Genomic DNA, 17,951 nt, shown 5'->3' with positions numbered 1-17,951 from the left:
TGTTGACTTTTATGTCCAAACCAATTCAAGGAACATATTGAAAATGCAGTTAAAAATCTGTTTATCGTGTTCGTCCTGTTAACAAAAACAGTTGGGTTTTTTGCCAATCATATTAGACACTTAAAAATCATCAGATTATAGATGGAAAAATCTCCTAAAAAATATGTAACTCACTGAGTGGTAAAAACATGAGCCTTTATGGAAGAACTTCATAATACCTGTGCTGTGAATGTTAAATGATGTGGCACTTTTCTAATGAAATCTCTCACTCATTACATTTTTGGGCTGGAAATCTGCTGGAACTGACCAAAGCCCTGTGTGTCTTGAAGGCACAGGTGGGTTACAGGTATATCAGTGAGATTAAAACAAATCATTGATTCAGAAGAAAGAGTGACTTCTGTAATGATAAAAGATTTCAAAGGTAGAGCAATTCTGTTAATGCTAGGACCAGAAATTTGTGACTGTTTAATCCATTCTTGCTCTCTTTCCTTCTCCCTCCTTTCTGTCTCAGCCCTGAGTAGATAACCCAGGGGAAAAAATGAAGTATTTTTCTCCAGGAAACTTATTCTTTTTATTTTCCACACTGAAGGCAAATTCTGTTCTTTGTATAAAAATTTATGTAAGGGATTTAGGGGAATAAACCACAGCAGTCCCTTCTCAGCAGCTTTGAAACTTGATATCAAGTCTCAAACAAACAAATGTGAGGCGGTTTGGGGGGTGTGAGTTTGAGGGGTTTTGGGTTTTTTTCTGAAGAAATTTACCTTTTACCTGAAGAAAATTACCTTTTACTACTTAAAAGTCTTTGGCCTAGGGTAAGACCCATTTCTGTGGAAACCTTCCTGCTCTTGCTGTTCAAGCCAAATGGTTTTTTTAATATATTTTTGAAGAATATTTGACACTTATTTTAATAAATGTAGACTCTCTTACATTATGAGCTTCCTTTTCTTTGGGGACAAGCTAAATATTTGGATGGGATTTAGTTTTTATTTGGTGGGGTATTGTTAATTTATTTTTTTTTAAAGTTGCATTTATATATTAGCTTAGACCGCAGATCAAGGTACTCCTTTCACATGCTTCTGTGAATAAACTGTGTGTTCCACATTAAAATATTAATGCAGGATATATTTGACTCCTTGGCACAAGAATGGGATTTTCCAGGTGAAGTGACTTGAGGTTGCAAAAACCATGCCAAGTGCTGCAGTGCCAAAGAGGACTAGTTTATGAGTAATTATTCTCAGATGTACTTCATACAATTAATAATGACATTGTGCTTACCATCGTGATTAAAACCTGTTTTTCCAACTGTTTAGGTTATGGATGTCTGAATCACTTAAATATGAGTTGTTCTAGGATACTGGTAAGAATTCTGGGGAAGGAAGTTGGCATGGAAGCAGAATTTCTTAATGGTTTCAAGAGTGAAGAGGAGTTTGGGAATGATTTTTAGAATGGACCTGCTGCCACACTAACCTGTGCTCATCCAAGAATAGGCATAAATGTTCTCTACATAGTACAAAAGCAGAAAGCTGCTTTTGTGAGAGGGTGCAAGGGTAGTAGCCAGTTCATCTTTATAAAGTTGATTCCAAACTTTAAAACTGGGATGAAATATTTGAGGGTTAATGCTGCTTTTGAGTTAATAAAATCAAAAGTTTTGGAGGAAATGTGTGCTACCGGCAAGCACATATGCTGGCACTTCATGTTTGAGTAGCTTTAACCAAGGCTTAAAAGAGCAGAAATGGTAGATATTGTCTTTAAAATAAAAATAGAGGGTTAAAAATTCATGTCCAGAAGGAATAAATGTGATAGTCATCAAAGGTAACTTCTGTCTTCACACTCAACAGGAAATTCAAATGCCTGTCAGTCAACTTGCACAAGTCATTTCTCAACCACACAAATATCTCAAACAGTTTGCCTAAAGAGATTAAAAAGAGCAGGAAAAAAGTACTATGCCACAATGTAACACTAAAGAATCAAAATACCCCTGTGTGAAAGACAAACAAGGCAGTTTGAGGTTCTTTGATACATTCTTTTTAGTACATTTGGGACATTCTTTATCACGTTTGAAATGTGAAGTGGTGGTGTAATTTTGATGGATCACACAATAATGTCATTGAAATATCTGCATGTGTGCAATTCAGATACTGGTGTTTCTAACAAGCTTTTGGTAGCATTTTTTATCTGAATGTGCTCTTTGGGTGATTCTTATTTACGTGGGTTGGCAGTGGAGTACTTGATTATTGCTTGTGGACATTTTTTTTTTCCTACACCTCCCATTATAAAGCCTAAAGGAAATTACAATTCTAATATCTGGGAGCAGGTAAGTAAAGAATTTCTCTGAATATTAACCTAAAAAAAAAACCCCAAAAACCAACCCAGGAAACCAAGTGACAAAAACCAGCACAAACTCTGCAACTCCTATGTTTAACAAAAAATATTTAGTTCTACACTGACTAATACTAGCCAGAACAAAAACTTGCTTTCAGAATGCAGGAGTATTTTGCCTTAAATACATTTAATAGGAACAGTTGTTTTAAAACTTAGAGCAGAATTAGCTTTTTTAATACTGCTCATAGATTATTTTGATGTTTTGGTGCAGTAAGAACACTGTGAGTATCTTATTTGGGCTGATTGAATCTTAAAAAAACCCCACTAGTCTGAACACACCTTGTATCAGAGAGAGGGATTAGGGTTTTAGCACTTATAAGTTTCATTAATTGAAACTTACTTTTTGGAAAAGCACTTTTTTCTTTGTCTGTCAAACTTTCAGTTCTGAACAAATTACTGAATTTCAGACCCTGAGTGGGGAGTGTTTGAGTGTGGAGTTCTGAACAGGGGTTGTGTTTTGTTTGTTTGCTTTGCACATGTTAATGAATTATTCAAAAGAGGGGAAAGATGTCAGTGAATCTGCAAGCCCTGCTGTGCAGCCCTGTGAATCCCAGCAGGTCCTGATGGGCTGTGGTGTGACTTCCTTGGAGCTGGAAGCTGCAGGTGTGTGCCTCAGGAGCTGCCCTGGTGGACAGATAAAAAACCCATTAATACTCAATTAACAATCCTCAGTTAATAGTCGAGGGTTAGTTCACACTGCTGTCTCATTAGCCCTTGCAAGTACAAGATTTGGCAGGTGTCAACACCTGTAAGACACCCTTTGCTAAGGAAATAGAACAAATTCTTGTTTTTCTCCAGTGGTAGAAAGCTACCAGCTTGTTTCTACTCTCTTAGCATGGCTCTGAAGCTGAGAGCACGATGATTCATTTTGCTAAAACAATAATATCTCAGCATTATAGTCTTAGCAGCTAAGGATTTACCAAGAAAGAGTATTAATCCATAATTAATGCTCTTTCATAATTATTCTGCAATACTACATGTTTATATACAGAGTAAATTAGATTATTGTTTCAAGGGTTTTCAGATATAATTTGATATATTTGAAGTGCAGCATAGGATATTGCATGGGGATCTGTAGCTCTACATCAATTGTTTGAAAGCACTTAAAACAACAGAGATTTTTTTGGGGTTTTTTTTTTTCATGGAGGAATTGACATAATAAAAATGTTAAACCTTTATTTGTGTGGAGATGGTTTCCTGAGAATTTTGTAGCTGCACATGACAGAAAGATGGTCCAGGAGGGTTTGCTGTGTGTATGGTTGGGTTCTGTAGGTCAATCACAGTGACTTGTGTCTGGAAAACCATTGGCTGGAAAGCTGCACATTGCAAACTTCTTTGTGCATGTGTGTATTGCAAACTTCACTGCAGCAGACAGAGCTGCTGTTGGGCAGAGAAACTTGTAGACAAGTTGGAACAAACACATTTACAGGTTTCCTCCATTGCACACTCATGGTGTGCCTGAACTTGCACTCTGCAAGCTTCTGTTTCTCAAACTGTGTTACTGAAAGTAATTCAGTCTTTTTATATAATTTTTTTCATTTGCACTTAAGAGCAAAACCATCTTTTCTTATTTTATTTGAATTTATGTAGTTGTTTAGGGGGTTTTTGTGAGTTTCAAGCAGTTTGCTTTGCAATCTTTGGTCACAAATGGCTTAAAAGGTGCAGAATCAGCAGCAGTTTTGAAACACAAGCAAATTTTCATTTGTTCTTCTCATCTCCACAACAGAGGATTAAAGTAATCATGTTCTCATGTAATAATCAGTGTTGAATAAAGCATTTGATCTTTCTTTTATTGTTCTGGTTTTCAAGGAGGATGTCAAAACACTTTTTTAAAATTTTCTCTTTCAATGCTGCCTTGTGGCTGTTTGTACTTCAGTTTGTGTGTGTATATTTCTAAGTAGTACCTTAGCCTTAAGAAAAACCCATTTGAGACTGCTTGAAAGAAAATGTGATGCCGTGAATGAATTGCCTCTGGCTTGCATTGAAGGCATACATTTTGGCTATCTTGCTCATTAATTTTTTTCTTTTCTTTTTGGACTAAATGGGTTTTTGTAGTTTTTTTTCAGCACGTAATATACCATGCACTTTATCTCTCCAATTTCCCTTGATTTTTCTTTAAGTTCTTTGGATGATAATGAATATTTTATTTCTAGGAAGTCAAAGCCCCAGTATTTACTTTTCTGTTCTTAAAGGTGCTGTAAATACACATGACTACATGTCAGTGTTAGTAATTTTAAAGATGGATATTCTAAGAAAATCTAATCACTTTGAAAAATATTCTTGGTGTATACTACCTTAAAAAAATTTGGACTGAAGGATTCAAAACTGAAGAGACTTTAATCAGTCATGTAAATCCAATTGAATTGTGGATTTTCTTGTGGCTTTGTTTTTAGTTTATTTCCTGTGAATCATGTTAGAATGGCATCCTGAGAATAAATTGTGTACTTTTTGAAGGACATAAAATATTGGAGTGCTAATGAAACTTTATCCCTGGGCTGTTGTCCTGAAAACAAAAGTCAATTAAAAAAGCATTTCAAGTGTTGCTCCCTCTAGTTTTTATTGATGCATGTAGGCTTTTTCCTATTGAGAAGAGTATAAAGCTCATTATATCAGCTAAATCTATTTTAACAAAACGGAAAGCCAGAATATGATGATTCTCATCTGTGCTGGTTTTATTTGAACTGTCACTGTGATTAGATTTGCTTTCAGCAGCTTTAGGAGGTTGCTGTGTGATGTGGACTACTTGGGAAGGGCAGTGCTGAGCTGGTGGCAGCTTGGGCAGAAGGAAAGCCTGTGCTATTAGGGGCTAATCCACTCTGCTGGATCCAGTGATTCAGCTGACAGCAAAATTAAACAGCTACACCCTGGCTGGTGAATTTTTTTGTCCAAGTATAATAAATAGTATCCCTGTTTCAGGCATCTGTCTGTGCAAAACCCCTGACAAGGACTCGTCTCAAGCATCTGATGGAAATTTATAATTGCAGAGCTGTGTTGTGCAGGGAAGTTCAACTGCAAATTAGCTGTGGATCGTTCAGAGTTTAATTATCCTGTTCACTGGTTTCATAATCTTCCAGTGTCTGTGGCTTAAGAATTAGTCTACTCTCCACAAACCATGCTGCATCAGTTTCCAGGGAAATAGGGAACAGTGGGTAAAGCCCTGGCCTGCTGGAGGGAGATGTTCATATTTGGCAAGCTTGTGCAATTTGAAGTGCAAGTCAGCTCTGTGCCACAAGTGGGTGGATCATGCCCTACCTTGTTGAAAAGGTGAAGCCAGGGGAATAGAAAAAACTGTTGGAAGTTAGTTTTAAGTTTGAAAATAAACCCTAGTTTCTAACAAATTGATGCTGTATCATCATTCCTACTGGGATTCACTTTAGCTGAGAAAAGCAGCAAAATTTTCTGCAGCAGTTGGACATGTGCTGTCTTCATGGTTTCTTGAATGGTGCATTGGCTGGGTTTGCTGCATTTGCTAGAAATGGAGATTGCCAGAGGTGAGGATTTGTTTCAGAGGTTTTTTGGAGAACCCGCTGTCTGTGGTTTAGTGACTTTTAATGACTTCAGTGACTTCATATCTTTGTATTTAACTTTTATTAATTTTAATTAATTGTTATTATTAAATTAAATTTTAATTGATTTTTTTATTAAATAATGTTTATATTAACACCTTTGTTTTCTGTATTCATCCCTCATCCCACACTAGCTCTCCATGAGCTGTTTCAAGAGCTCACCAAAGCTCTGTGTTGTTCCATAGGTGCACACAAAACTTGCTGTGATTTCTCTGGAATAACCAGTCTATCAAACAGTATCTGTTATAATGCTAAGGTTCTGTTCCATGGTAGAAATTGTTATTTCAAAGCCCTCTGAATATTGTGGATGCACGGAATGGTTTGGGCTTTAAAGACACCTTCCACAAGACCAGGTTGTTCAAAGCCCTGTCCAGCCTGTCCTTGAGCACTTCCAGGAATGGGTTGTCCAAAGCTTCTCTTGGCTCACTCATTCCAGCGTCTCACCACCTTACAGTGAAGAATTCTTTCCAATATCTCATGTAACTCCACACTCCTCCAGTTGGCAGTCTTGTCCTGTCCCTGCATGCTCTTGTGTAAAATACAGAGGGGTTTTTTTCATTACTACCATGTTACCCTGCCACTATTAAATGTCATTTGCTATTTTGCTGCCAGTCTTCCTAATCCTGTGTAACTCCTCTGTGATCCTTCAGCTGGGCCCTTTTTTGAATGGCACCCTTGGTCCTGGGAATAGTGGTAAAGTTTAACCCCTGTGTTCAGGGTGAGGAGTTTGTGAGCTCAAGTCCCTGCAGGTTTATTAATTTGTGTTCTTTCGCTGTTGTGAACCCATGCCATCTCTTAACCTCTGAGTCTGGCACTTTAGTTTCTTTCAGGAGTTTTAACAAGTGACCTTATAGGGTACTTTCAGGAAAACCAGATTTTCTGCGAGCTGAGTAATCTGTTAGTAGTTGTTTGTTTTTTTTTTTTTTTTTTTTTTGGGTTTTTTTTTTTTTTGTTTTTTTTTTTTTTTTTGTTTGGGTTTTTTTTGTTGTTGTTGTTTTTTTTTTTGTGTGAGCTTTGTTCATTTATTTTTTTCACTTGTTTGGTTTATAGGGTTTTTTTGTTGTTGTTTTAACTGATAGTTCTCTGAGCTGTGGCATTCATTTTCAAAAGTTGTTGTGAATGTTTTTATTTATTTTTAAATTCTTGTTGGTGTTGAAAAGTTTTCTGATTGTGAAGTTTGAAAGATGATCTGTGTTAGGTTTTAGATGTGGGTGTGTCTCTCTCCCTTTTTACTCTCTACAAGTGATTCCTCACAGCATGCAATATATTTATTTTTTGACCTGTGAGTTTTCGTTGAACTTTGTATTCCATTTTCCATTCGAGCACTTTGAGAATTTTTCTTTGTTTCAGTAAACTTCTCTTACTTTGCTTCTTAGTGATGCTGATCTGTATTTTGCTTTAATTAATTTTGATTGTTATTCACATTTCCCTTGCAGTACATTACATTTTCTGTAATGCAGAAGAGTTTTTCCTCCACTTTTTCACTGCAAGCATTTAATCAACTTAATTTTTGTATATTGAGAGTCTTGGGAGATGAGGCAGAGTTCTTGTGCTTGTTCAGATTGGTTCATGTTTGTAATTCTGCTCTGGCTACACAGTCAGCAAGTTGTCAGAATAGCATGTTCTTCTAAGTAGTTAATTTTAAATTCATTATATTTGTTTTTATAAACTGGTAACTCTACAAAAGGGTATTTTTGCTGCAGTTCCTGCCATTAATAGAAAGAAGCAGCTTAATGAGCACATATGTAGATGCAATTCAGAATGAGTTTGAATATTGCAAAGAGCTTTGCCTGACTGGAAAGTTACTTTGAGAGGAGAACTGAGATATTTTCCAGATGGGATGGCAGCAGTCTTAACTCTGGCTTTATCGGTTAATAAAAGGGATTTGTGCTTTGAGACAATTATTGAATAAGGATTTGAAAATGTGTGTAGGTCTTGCAGCACAAAAGAGCTGCTGAGCTTCAATGTTTCTTACACAGAAACTTGTATTTGATAGGTTGAAACTTGGAATTATTTTTTTATGAAACTTGAAGTGTTTCACTTCTGTGTTGCATCAAAAACTTGAACATATTTTATGCTGCTTTGGTTGATGTCAGATAGAGCAGGAGGATGTGTTCTCAGCTGACCAGCTCATTGGTGATGTTGCCCTAAAACATTTTCTTGGACTTGTACAATTCTTGCAGTAGCAACATTTTGGAGAGAAATTAATTGCATTGGGCATTAAGAAGAAGGATTCAGATTGGATTCCTGAAGTCATCAGTCTTGCAGCAAAAGTAAACTAATTCATGTATGGAATTTTTTACTAGATTTCTTTTAATTTATTTTTAGCAATTCTGGGAATCAACATAACATAAAAAGGAATGTCACTAACAGGTTGAATTTTAGAAACAGCAACCATTTTACCTTAGCAAATGCAGTTCCTTTGTCAGGGACTGGTGTTACCTTGCCCATATTGAATGTGTTTCTTAATCTAATGACTCTTTTTAGTCAGTTTAGATTATTTTTAAAAGACAAGCAAACGTATTAAGAGAATGGTGGGTGAAGGGGAATTGTCTCTACTCTGAGGATAGGCAGAGGGTTGGCTGGGTAGTTAGGCCTATCCCAAAAAAAGCTTTATCTGTAGCTTGGATTTATTGAAAGGTGCTCAGTTCAGACCTGGTGTTAGTCTTTGACACCCTATAATATAAATATATATATTTAAACTTGGGAACCAACACTAACAGTGTGGGCAGCAGTGGCAGTTTTATGTGTTCTGGCACATTGTCTGATACAATTTTCCAGATGAATCATTATGGTCATATATTAAAGACCAACAGGCAGCCTGCTTTTATAAGCTGTGAACAGCAGATATAAACCTTATTTTTCCATGTTACTTCTTCAAGAGCCTGAGCACAAACCTATATTTAGAAATGAAATGACAACAGAAATGGGAATGCTCAGTTCAATTGACAATTCAATCTAATTGTGGGCATTTGAGGAGTGGAGGACTGTAAAGAATCAGACTTATCAGATTGCAGTAATTTAAGGAATAAAACCCAAGGCACTTATCAGCTGGTGTACTAAATGTGCACATACTTTGTGTGTTCTTTGGTTCTGCTTGCCTCATGAGAGAGTCAATGTCTATTTCATTTTTCTCAGTATTGAAGACATTAGGGCATGGCCTAACAGGGAAAATATGAGAAAATAAAGCTAAAGAAGGCAAAAATGGCATGGGATGGAAAGAAAAGCTGTAAACCACGACAGTGTTTTCAAGTGAGATGCAAAAATAATTAGAAAATAACAAAAAAGAGGGAATATACATTTCACAACAGAAATACTGAAAAAATGTAGCACAGTCAAAACTGTGAATAGAAACAAGAATGTAAATTATGTTATAGAAATAGGAAAAAACTACTCATCTTTTGAACTTTGCATATGTAATTTTCCCCCTGTGGTTGTCTAGACACAGATATATCCTTTTTCTTCATTTTGTTTGAAAAATGTTCTTTCCACTTGAACAGGTCAGCTGATAGATAAGATATAATAACATAATGGCAAACAGATTTTAAATTGCTACACATTTCTGGAAAATGTAGCTTTATATAGAAATGGAAGAATTCTTACATATCTGTGATGTAGTGTTTGAGAGAGACATCTTGAGGTATTGCTGCTAGTAACCAAATTCAGGAAAACTGCTTGTGACTTCATGCCAAAGCTGAGAGGAGAGCTGAAAGAGCTTGTGTGCAAGAGACATCCTTGTGGAATTCTTTTTGGGATGCCAGAAAGTCTCGTGAAACTCAGCTGCATATAATTTACTGAAGAATTTATCATGTTTAGTTTAAAAAATGTCAATTACAGAAGTCAAGGCTCTTAATAAAATCCATATAAAGCCTAGTTATAACCCTAAAAGTGCATCATATTTCATTATGAAAGAGAGGTGAGTTTGATACTGAGGCTGAAAATTAACTCAAATATACTGCTGAGCAAACATCCCATTAAAATGAGCTGCCCTGGTGTCAGAGCAGGTGATCAGGGCTGTTCCTGTGTGAAGAAGCTGTTGGTGAGAAAGATGTTTAAAGTATTTACCACCTGATTTCTTGTTAAATACATTAAAATGTATAAATACATTAAAATCCATAAATACCACCACCACTTCAGTCATTAGACATTTTCTAACTTAGCTTCTAACTGTCTGCAGAGTTCACTGAAATTAATTGTGTTCCTGCAGCACTCTCTGAGACTCACTGTCTTTATAACACAGTGGTCTGGCATGATTTTAGTGTTTTGTGTGGTTTGGTTTGGATATCAGTGCAGAAACTCTAGAAAAATGTTTCAGCTTCCAGGGCTGTTTTATTTTAATCCCAGCTTTGTCGTATTCAGAAGAATTATTTTCTTAGAAGTCCTGTGTGCAGGCTACATTTCCCTACTTATGTATTAATTCAATTATTTTTTTTCTTTCAAGACATGTTTATTAGATGGCAAATTGGCAGATTTACTCACTCACTATAAAACTTCCTTATCAAGATCTTGAAACTCAAATTTATGTCATTGTAAAGGAAACCCTTTCAAGGTCAGCAAGAGAATGCTTTGCAACTGTTCTGCATTAGTTGAGAAATCAAATTATTTTGGCTTTATGTGCTACTCATAACCCCTTTGCATTTCATTATTGTGGCTACAATTTGTAGGCCATTAAAACAATAAAATACAGATTCATCAACAGAAAAAAACAAAAATGTCCTAAAATTTCCTTATGCTTCTGTAAAGTTGGGCACTTGTCCAAGAAGTGCAGAGGGTTTTGGGTTGGTTTTTTTTTCCATAAAAAATTGTCTTTTGCAGAGAATATACCCACAGAAACTTAACTTCAGAGCAAACCTTTTGAACTTGTGAACTGTTGTCTATTGTAATTTGTGCTCAGCTTAATGGGATTTTGGGAAGAGAAGGGAAATGAACTTGAAACAAGAGAACAGTGTTTACTTCAATTGTAATGGGTTTTGTTAGCAGCTTCTTTTCCCCCTTCCTCATCTTCTATATGTAGAAACTGCAAACTACTGATCAGGTAGCTGTGGATTCATACAAGTAATACTTTGTGCAATAGCATTTATTTATTTATTTTATTTTCTGAACGAAGGTAGTGCAAGCCTGGATGAAAACATTTCTCATTCAGGAAGCAGCTCTTATGTCTATGGCACCTTGCATTTTAAAAATAAAATTTTAAATTAAAAATATTTATTTTTAAATGAAATTTTGATTTATGTTCTGAATCCACATGGGAGTTCAGAGAACAATAACAGAACAAATGATGAAAAAAAGTTAGATGACAAAAGACTAAAAGTTTGGTAAAAATAAATTAAAAAGTTTATTTATGACTATAAATGAACTAGTTTTTATAGTGTCTCTGGAATATGGACTGGGGTGTTTGGGTGTGTTTATGAAATCAGGTTCAGCCGTGCCACAGCTCTGTTGTGCACCTTGACTTCTGGGTTTATGGCTGGAAGGAATTGCTGAAGTGGAAATACTTCCTCTCATTCTGTGCGAATTCAAATGAAAGGGGCAAGGATTAATGTTCAAATAATTACCTCGGTAAAGAGGATTTTTAAACCATTGGAGTGCGGAGTGAAGGTCTTAGGCTTCAAAACTCTGTGTCTGAAGTTGCTGATCCTTGTAAGTAAATACAAGCATTTTTGGATAAACAGGAAAATCCAATTTTTAAGTTACTTACAGACATTAATGAAGCTTAAGAATATTGTCCTGCTTCTCTGCCAACTATTGTATTGTCCAATATCCACCATCCTGGAAAGAGAGGATTTGATGGTAGAGTTTATTCTGAGTCTTTTTCTTGTGCTTAGGTGTGGTGCAGACCAGGAGGAGGGCTGTGCTGCTCTTTTATACAGCATCCTTTAAAATGCAGCATTTATGAAGTATCCTGCCTGGCTCTGCTTTCAGCTTGAATGATAAGTAGGAAAGCATTTTATAAAACCAGAAGTGCCTGGGGCACAGCTTTTTTCTTCTCACAAGAGGAGGAAAACTTTGTGTATTCATTTGAAAAAATGAATATACAATAAATATGGAAAGAGGACTGTGAGATGGAGAAAACCAAAACACGGAAGACTTCTGATCCACTTGTCTGTGGGTGTATTAAAAGGTGTTCATGTCCTGAGGGGAAAAGGTTTGAATATCTGCTTCACAGGATTTTTGCATGTGAATAACATGACTTCTGATATCCAAATAAATTGTTTCATTAAGAAGCTAAGTGGTTTCTTTATGTATAAAGAGACTTTAAGTGGAGGTAAATGGCTCTGGAACATAAATCATTTGCTAGACTGTTCTCAAGCAGTCACTGGTTAGACAGTTCTCTAGCCTTTTGGCTTGCCTCCCTCACCCTAAAAAAAAAATAAAAATTAATAAATAATTAAAAAACCTGCCCAGCTGGTTAGACAGTTCTCTAGCCTTTTGGCTTGCCTCCCTCACCCTAAAAAAAAAAAAAAATAAATAATTAAAAAACCTGCCCATAAATCAGCAGGTAGGCTAATTCCTAAATCAATATGGACACAATTCAGCAGATCTGTTGTCTTTGTCTGATTTATGAATTGCGCTGCTGAGTGTTCAAACCATATCCTGTCCTGAAAAAGGTTTTCAATCTGTTGCAGTGGCATCATGCAATTACAGTGGAGCACATGATGATAGTGTTCAAGCCTCAGGATGCCCTTCAGGGAAGTAGTGCAAATAATTATCTGTGCATCAGCCCAGATTTAAAACAAAAAAGAGAGGGGGGAAAAAAAATCAGTGCTGCTTGGTGGCTGAGTTTTGCGTATTCCAATTAACGATTTTAGATTTGACTTAAAGTTCTGAAATTGTTTGGAAGTAGGCCATCTCCTGCTGAGATGAAGCATCAGGCCACTTTAAATGAGGCACTGAGCATGCTCTCTCAGGTCCCCACTGTTTGAGATTTTGCAGCGTGTGCCTGTGAGCAGAGCTGTCACTCAAGGCGGGTGGAGGAGAGCACAGCATGCCCTTTTGTCATCCTTCTATCAGTGCACATATGATTCCTCTTGGAACTGGCAAGTGGAGATGTGAGACGAGCCTCGCTGCTTTTGGTGAGTTGATATTCATCTCTTTCCCTTTCTGATGCCTTTAGATATCTCAGATAAAACTCAGCTTCACACTTGGCTCTCTGCTCTGATAGTGGGATCTGTTTGAAATGGCTCTGCCATGCTTCACTTCAGTGAAATAATATGTGTGTTAATTTCTTTACTGCAGAAGAATTGCTTTTTTAACACGAATGCTGGGCTGGGCAGAAAAATTGGCATAATTTTTTTTTTTCCTCTGAGTTCAAATTAGCTAACTGTTCTAAATATAGCAACAGTTCTTCATCACTTCTCAGTCATTTTTCATTATGTTGTTTTAACCAATGTTGGTTTAAAACCTGGATTATTTCATGCATCTCATATTTTAGAGGAGGCTTGAGTAGTCTTTGAAAAGATGATTATTTAAGACAATGCTAAAAGATGTTTACAGTACTTGGGTTCAAGACAAATTGCCCAACAGGGTAAGTTAGGTGTTATGATGTTAGTTTTGCTGCTGTGCATGTATTTCCTTCTTTAACCAGCTAAGGAATAGGAAAAGGTATCTCCCAGTTCTTTGTTACAACTGAGGTTTGGCACGTTGGTAAGATATAGTAGGAATTTCTGAACAAATTTATAGTCTTTGTAGTAGTTAAGGTGAATGCTTGATACGGCTTAGGATTTAATTAACTTCTAATTAACTATGGGGAAGGCAGGATTTATGATTCAAAGTATTATCAGGGCTTACTTCTTGCACTTGATTTAAAACCTTGTTTTCCTCCAAGAACCATCTGCAAATTATAACTATTAAATTCTTTAATGCAAGGCATTTAACTTGTAGCAAAAAAAAATCAGTTGGCAATATATTTTTAAAACCTCTAAACTGGGGTTGTAAGAAGCAGGGAGTGAATTGATAAACTGACACCACCCACTTCTATTCCCAAAAAAAAAGTTGTTTCCTAATTTCACTTACCTGTGGGTGAATAAAGATGATTTAATATCATGGCTGAACTTCATGTGTGTTTTAAGGTTTTGGTGACACAGTTCATCACTGGAATGAGATGGGAGCTCTTAGCACTAATGCATTCACAAATATTTTGAGTTTGGGAGGGGAGCTTGTTTTTAAAAGTGGACAGCCTTTATCCTGTTGTGATTGTGGATATATACTTCAGTCTTTTGGATAAAAGATTTGGATTACAATGGGAAAAGCTGCTTGTCTGTGAATTTGCTGAGTCTGACAAAGAGGCTCTTGCCAAACACAACCCCTGTTATGATTCCAGCTGACCTGATTTATAGGAGTAGAATCAATATAAGCCCTTAAGCTTCATCACCACTCTGACACTCCTGGCTGGAAGAGGGAGGGGAGGGAGGATGATATGTGAATCTTGAGTGCTTGAACATGAGTTTGCTTGACCCCCTAATGTGGGGTTTCCGGGGAAAATGGTCTAAATGGGTGCAGGAGTTAAGATTTTTGTTAAAGCCTGAGGATAATGCATTTAATTGAGGCCTCGTGGTGGCAAAGGGCTGTCATAACCTGTCAGAAAAGCTGTGCCTGGGCTGCCAGAACGGGATTCTGGATTGCTGCTCTGACAGATGATGGAGGAGAGGCAGCCAGGGGGAACTGCAGACCTGTGCTGAGCAAAACAAATCACCCTGCTGCTGCTGCTGGAGTCCTGGCTGCTGAGGGTTTTGGACTTGCTGTGCTGACAGACTCTGACCCCTAAGAGAGCACTGCATTTGCCTGAGGCTGGGGAGAAAGCTTCCAAAATTAATTGATTACACTAAAATTACGAGTATGTACTTTGATTAGGTGTGTGTAATATCACAAAGTAAAAATCTTAAATTTTGGGGTTTTAGAATGTAGTAATATATGTAAAACAACATTTTTAAAGCAGAAGCTAGTCCTCCTTCACGTTCTTCATAAGTTTAAGTAGTATTTTATAATTAAAAAGTCAGCATTGCTGACTTCAAGTGATTAGTTATTAAGTTAAAAACAAAAATTTAAGTGTCATTTCTTAATTAAATAGTTTAGACTTAAAAGACCTTATTAAAAAATATAGTTATCCCTTTTGTAACATGTTAGCAAAATACTACAAAACGCACTGCTTGTGAGACTGTAACATAGATTAAAAAATAAACATTTAAGTCTAAACACAGAATACCATCTCAAAAACTTTCAATCCCAACCTCAACCAAAAAAAAAAAAACAAAACAAGAACCAACATGTACTTGTGACACTAACTTGTTACCTTCAAAGTATCTCAAAAACTTTCAATCCCAACCTCAACCAAAAAAAAAACCAAAACAAGAACCAACATGTACTTGTCACACTAACTTGTTACCTTCAAAGCATTATTAGTTATTTCTAATATTAGTTATTATTGTTATTTCTAATTCTTAGTTACTTCTAATATGAGTTTTCACTCCTGGCTGGAACATGTTGTTGGATAGTGGTGGTGCCTTCAGGTGCCTTGAGCTGTGTCTCTCTGAGATCTGGAGGATAATATGAAGGTACACAGATTTACCACAGAGCAATTTCTGGACAAACAGCAGTCCTAGAGAACTTCAAACCTCTCAGGAAGTTGTCTTTCACGGGTTTTGTAAAAGAACAGTTTTTAGTCTAAAGGAAAGCAGAAATTTGCAAGTGTTAAACATCTCAAGCTATTTTTGTAACCTTGATTGTGTCTATTTTACTCTTCAGGATATTTATTCTTTCCTTTGAAGTAAGTGCTGACTCTGGTTAGTTTTCCAAAAAGCTGAATTCTTCCATTATTGTTATGAAGGTTAGCTGAATTTTGTAGGTAAGATCCTCTCTCTTCTGCAGAGCTTCTCTTGTCTGTAACCATTTTATTGAACATTTAAGTCCAGTTTGGGTCATGGGCAGCTTGTGGAAAAAAAATTTTCCTTGTGTTTATGATCTTACTGTGGTTGTGCATAAAGAGGCTATTTTGAGAACTGAGAAAACTTGACCATATATTGCCTTTTGTTTTACTGCAGTTTTACTCTGTGCTAGTTTTGTTGGTTTATTTATATTTCTAGATAGGTATGTGCATAAATATGTATATAAAATATATACACATAGAGAACATGCAGAGAGAGGTGAATGTGTGTAAGGGCTGCTGGCTGAACAAGATTATTCAAAATGCATTTAAATTGCACAGAACTGAGGACTGAAATTGAATAAAATTATGCTTTTCCATGCTAAGGGATATTATTATTCAGTCATTTTAGACATGTTAGCCGTCATTAGGATTTCCTTGTCTTTTATTTTGGATCAATATATTGTAATTGGCAGGCTGGAAGATTTAAGTTCCTAGGATTGTGCCATGTAGGTGTTCTGATTTTTAGAAGCTGGAGGTCTCTGGAAGGAGCTTGAGGAGCTCACTCGTGTGACTGAAAATGTAAGGCATGAAATTCAACCTGTTGAGTTATTTTCTGAAGAATATGAAAAAATAAATTTTGTTTTTCACATGAATAAAAAGTCACTGACTTCTGTGGCACTTTTTCAGCAGGAAAGCAGTGAGAATGTGGTGGTGGCTTTAGTCCTTTTGAGGGAGCACCACTGCTGAAATAATGTTTATTTAAACTTTTTCCTTGAGTTTTCATAAATATAATTGTTTGCACAGGGGGGAAAAATCAGTTAAGGATGTGAGGTGAAGGGGAGCCTTTGTATATGTAGCACTTTAGCTGCCTGCCAACTGTGTTTTGAATTATTAACATCTTTTGGACAGTGAAGGCTCAGCCTTCTTCCATTCACACTGTGCTCTGAATAAGAGATTTTACTACTGCTGACAATTGCACATACTCACTTGGTGTGCCAGATGGAGGGCATGGAGAGCCTGTGACAATTTTAGGCTGAAGGTTGTGTCTAAAAACCTTGTCAGCATTCTGCATCAGATCTTGACCTATTTTATACAGTTTGTTACAATCTGATACTGCCATTTATTAGTTTGTTTTTTGGGGGTTTTTTTTGTATGAAGTGGAGGAAGGAGTGGAGCTATGTTTCACAAGCATGAGCTAAATTTACTTTTCCAAGTGAACAAGAAAATGTACACCAGTTCTCATTTAAAATAATTGGCTCTAATGTCAGCCATGTGTAATTGAGTCTGAGATTTTATGGAAAAGTAAAGAAGGCATTATTAGTTCTTTCTGTGTGTCCAGAATAAGTTGAGAAATGGTCTGTTAAAGTGAAAAACAAAAATATTTGGGATTGTGTTATTTTTTTTTTAAATGGCGCTTTTTTTTTTTTTGCACCATGAGAATGGAAATAATGAGCTGGCTGAGTCCTTGCTGAATGAGATAAAAATTGTCTACTTTTTCAGTACACTGAGGTTTAAAATGGGTATTAAATACAGTCCTGTGAATTCTGGTTTTTTTTTTTTTTTTTTTTTGCACCATGAGAGTGGAAATAATGAGCTGGCTGAGTCCTTGCTGAATGAGATAAAAATTGTCTACTTTTTCAGTACACTGAGGTTTAAAATGGGTATTAAATACAGTCCTGTGAATTCTGGATGTTTTTTGCCATGAATACACTAGATCTTTGCAATTCAGTGGTGAATAGATATTTATTGGGCATATCTGTGAATGAAAATTTAGCAAATGATTTTGTATAGAGGGATTGTTTGGAACTTTAAATTTCCTAAACGATGACCAAGAGTAAGTAAAACATTTTGTAGATCAGAATTTCCATCCTCTCTCCAAGAACATAGGAAAAATGGAAAAACCAAAAGAAAAAAAAGGAATGCTTCTCAAAATGATACATAAGCTTGAATTTTTTCAGTGTGTTTTCAGTACAACATCACTTTCTTTGTATATGCATGTTTCCATGTTTTACAATGTTTTCAGGGTATTGTCTTGTGCACATTTCAGTGCTGTGGTGGGGAGACAACAGTTTAGTATTTAAACATGTCAGTGGCTGTAAGAAAACTGGAATTACTTTCTGCTTTCCTTAAGCTACTCTGAA

General features: G+C 36.2%; 1 protein-coding gene across 24 annotated transcripts in view; it reads left to right on the top strand.

The window, feature by feature from the left end:
• PLEKHA5 (pleckstrin homology domain containing A5) overlaps positions 1-17,951 on the top strand; it is a 159,759-nt gene that overhangs the window by 47,523 nt on the left and 94,285 nt on the right. For 2 of the 24 annotated variants that reach the window (XM_039708029.1, XM_039708030.1), the window contains exon 4: positions 12,960-13,021. The exons of 21 other annotated variants lie outside the window; for them this stretch is intronic. In XM_039708029.1, the coding sequence (XP_039563963.1) occupies positions 12,960-13,021 (62 nt within the window). Of the gene's footprint in view, positions 1-12,959; positions 13,022-17,951 lie in introns of those variants that run through there. One more of the 24 variants, XM_039708022.1, reaches the window with a different exon arrangement.

Source organism: Passer montanus, unplaced genomic scaffold (genome assembly GCF_014805655.1).
Source record: "Passer montanus isolate IOZ18808 unplaced genomic scaffold, ASM1480565v1 scaffold20, whole genome shotgun sequence".
Classification (NCBI taxonomy): Eukaryota; Metazoa; Chordata; class Aves; order Passeriformes; family Passeridae; genus Passer; species Passer montanus.
The sequence above is the reverse complement of the archived record's forward strand: the minus strand, read 5'-3'. Positions and strand labels throughout refer to the sequence as shown.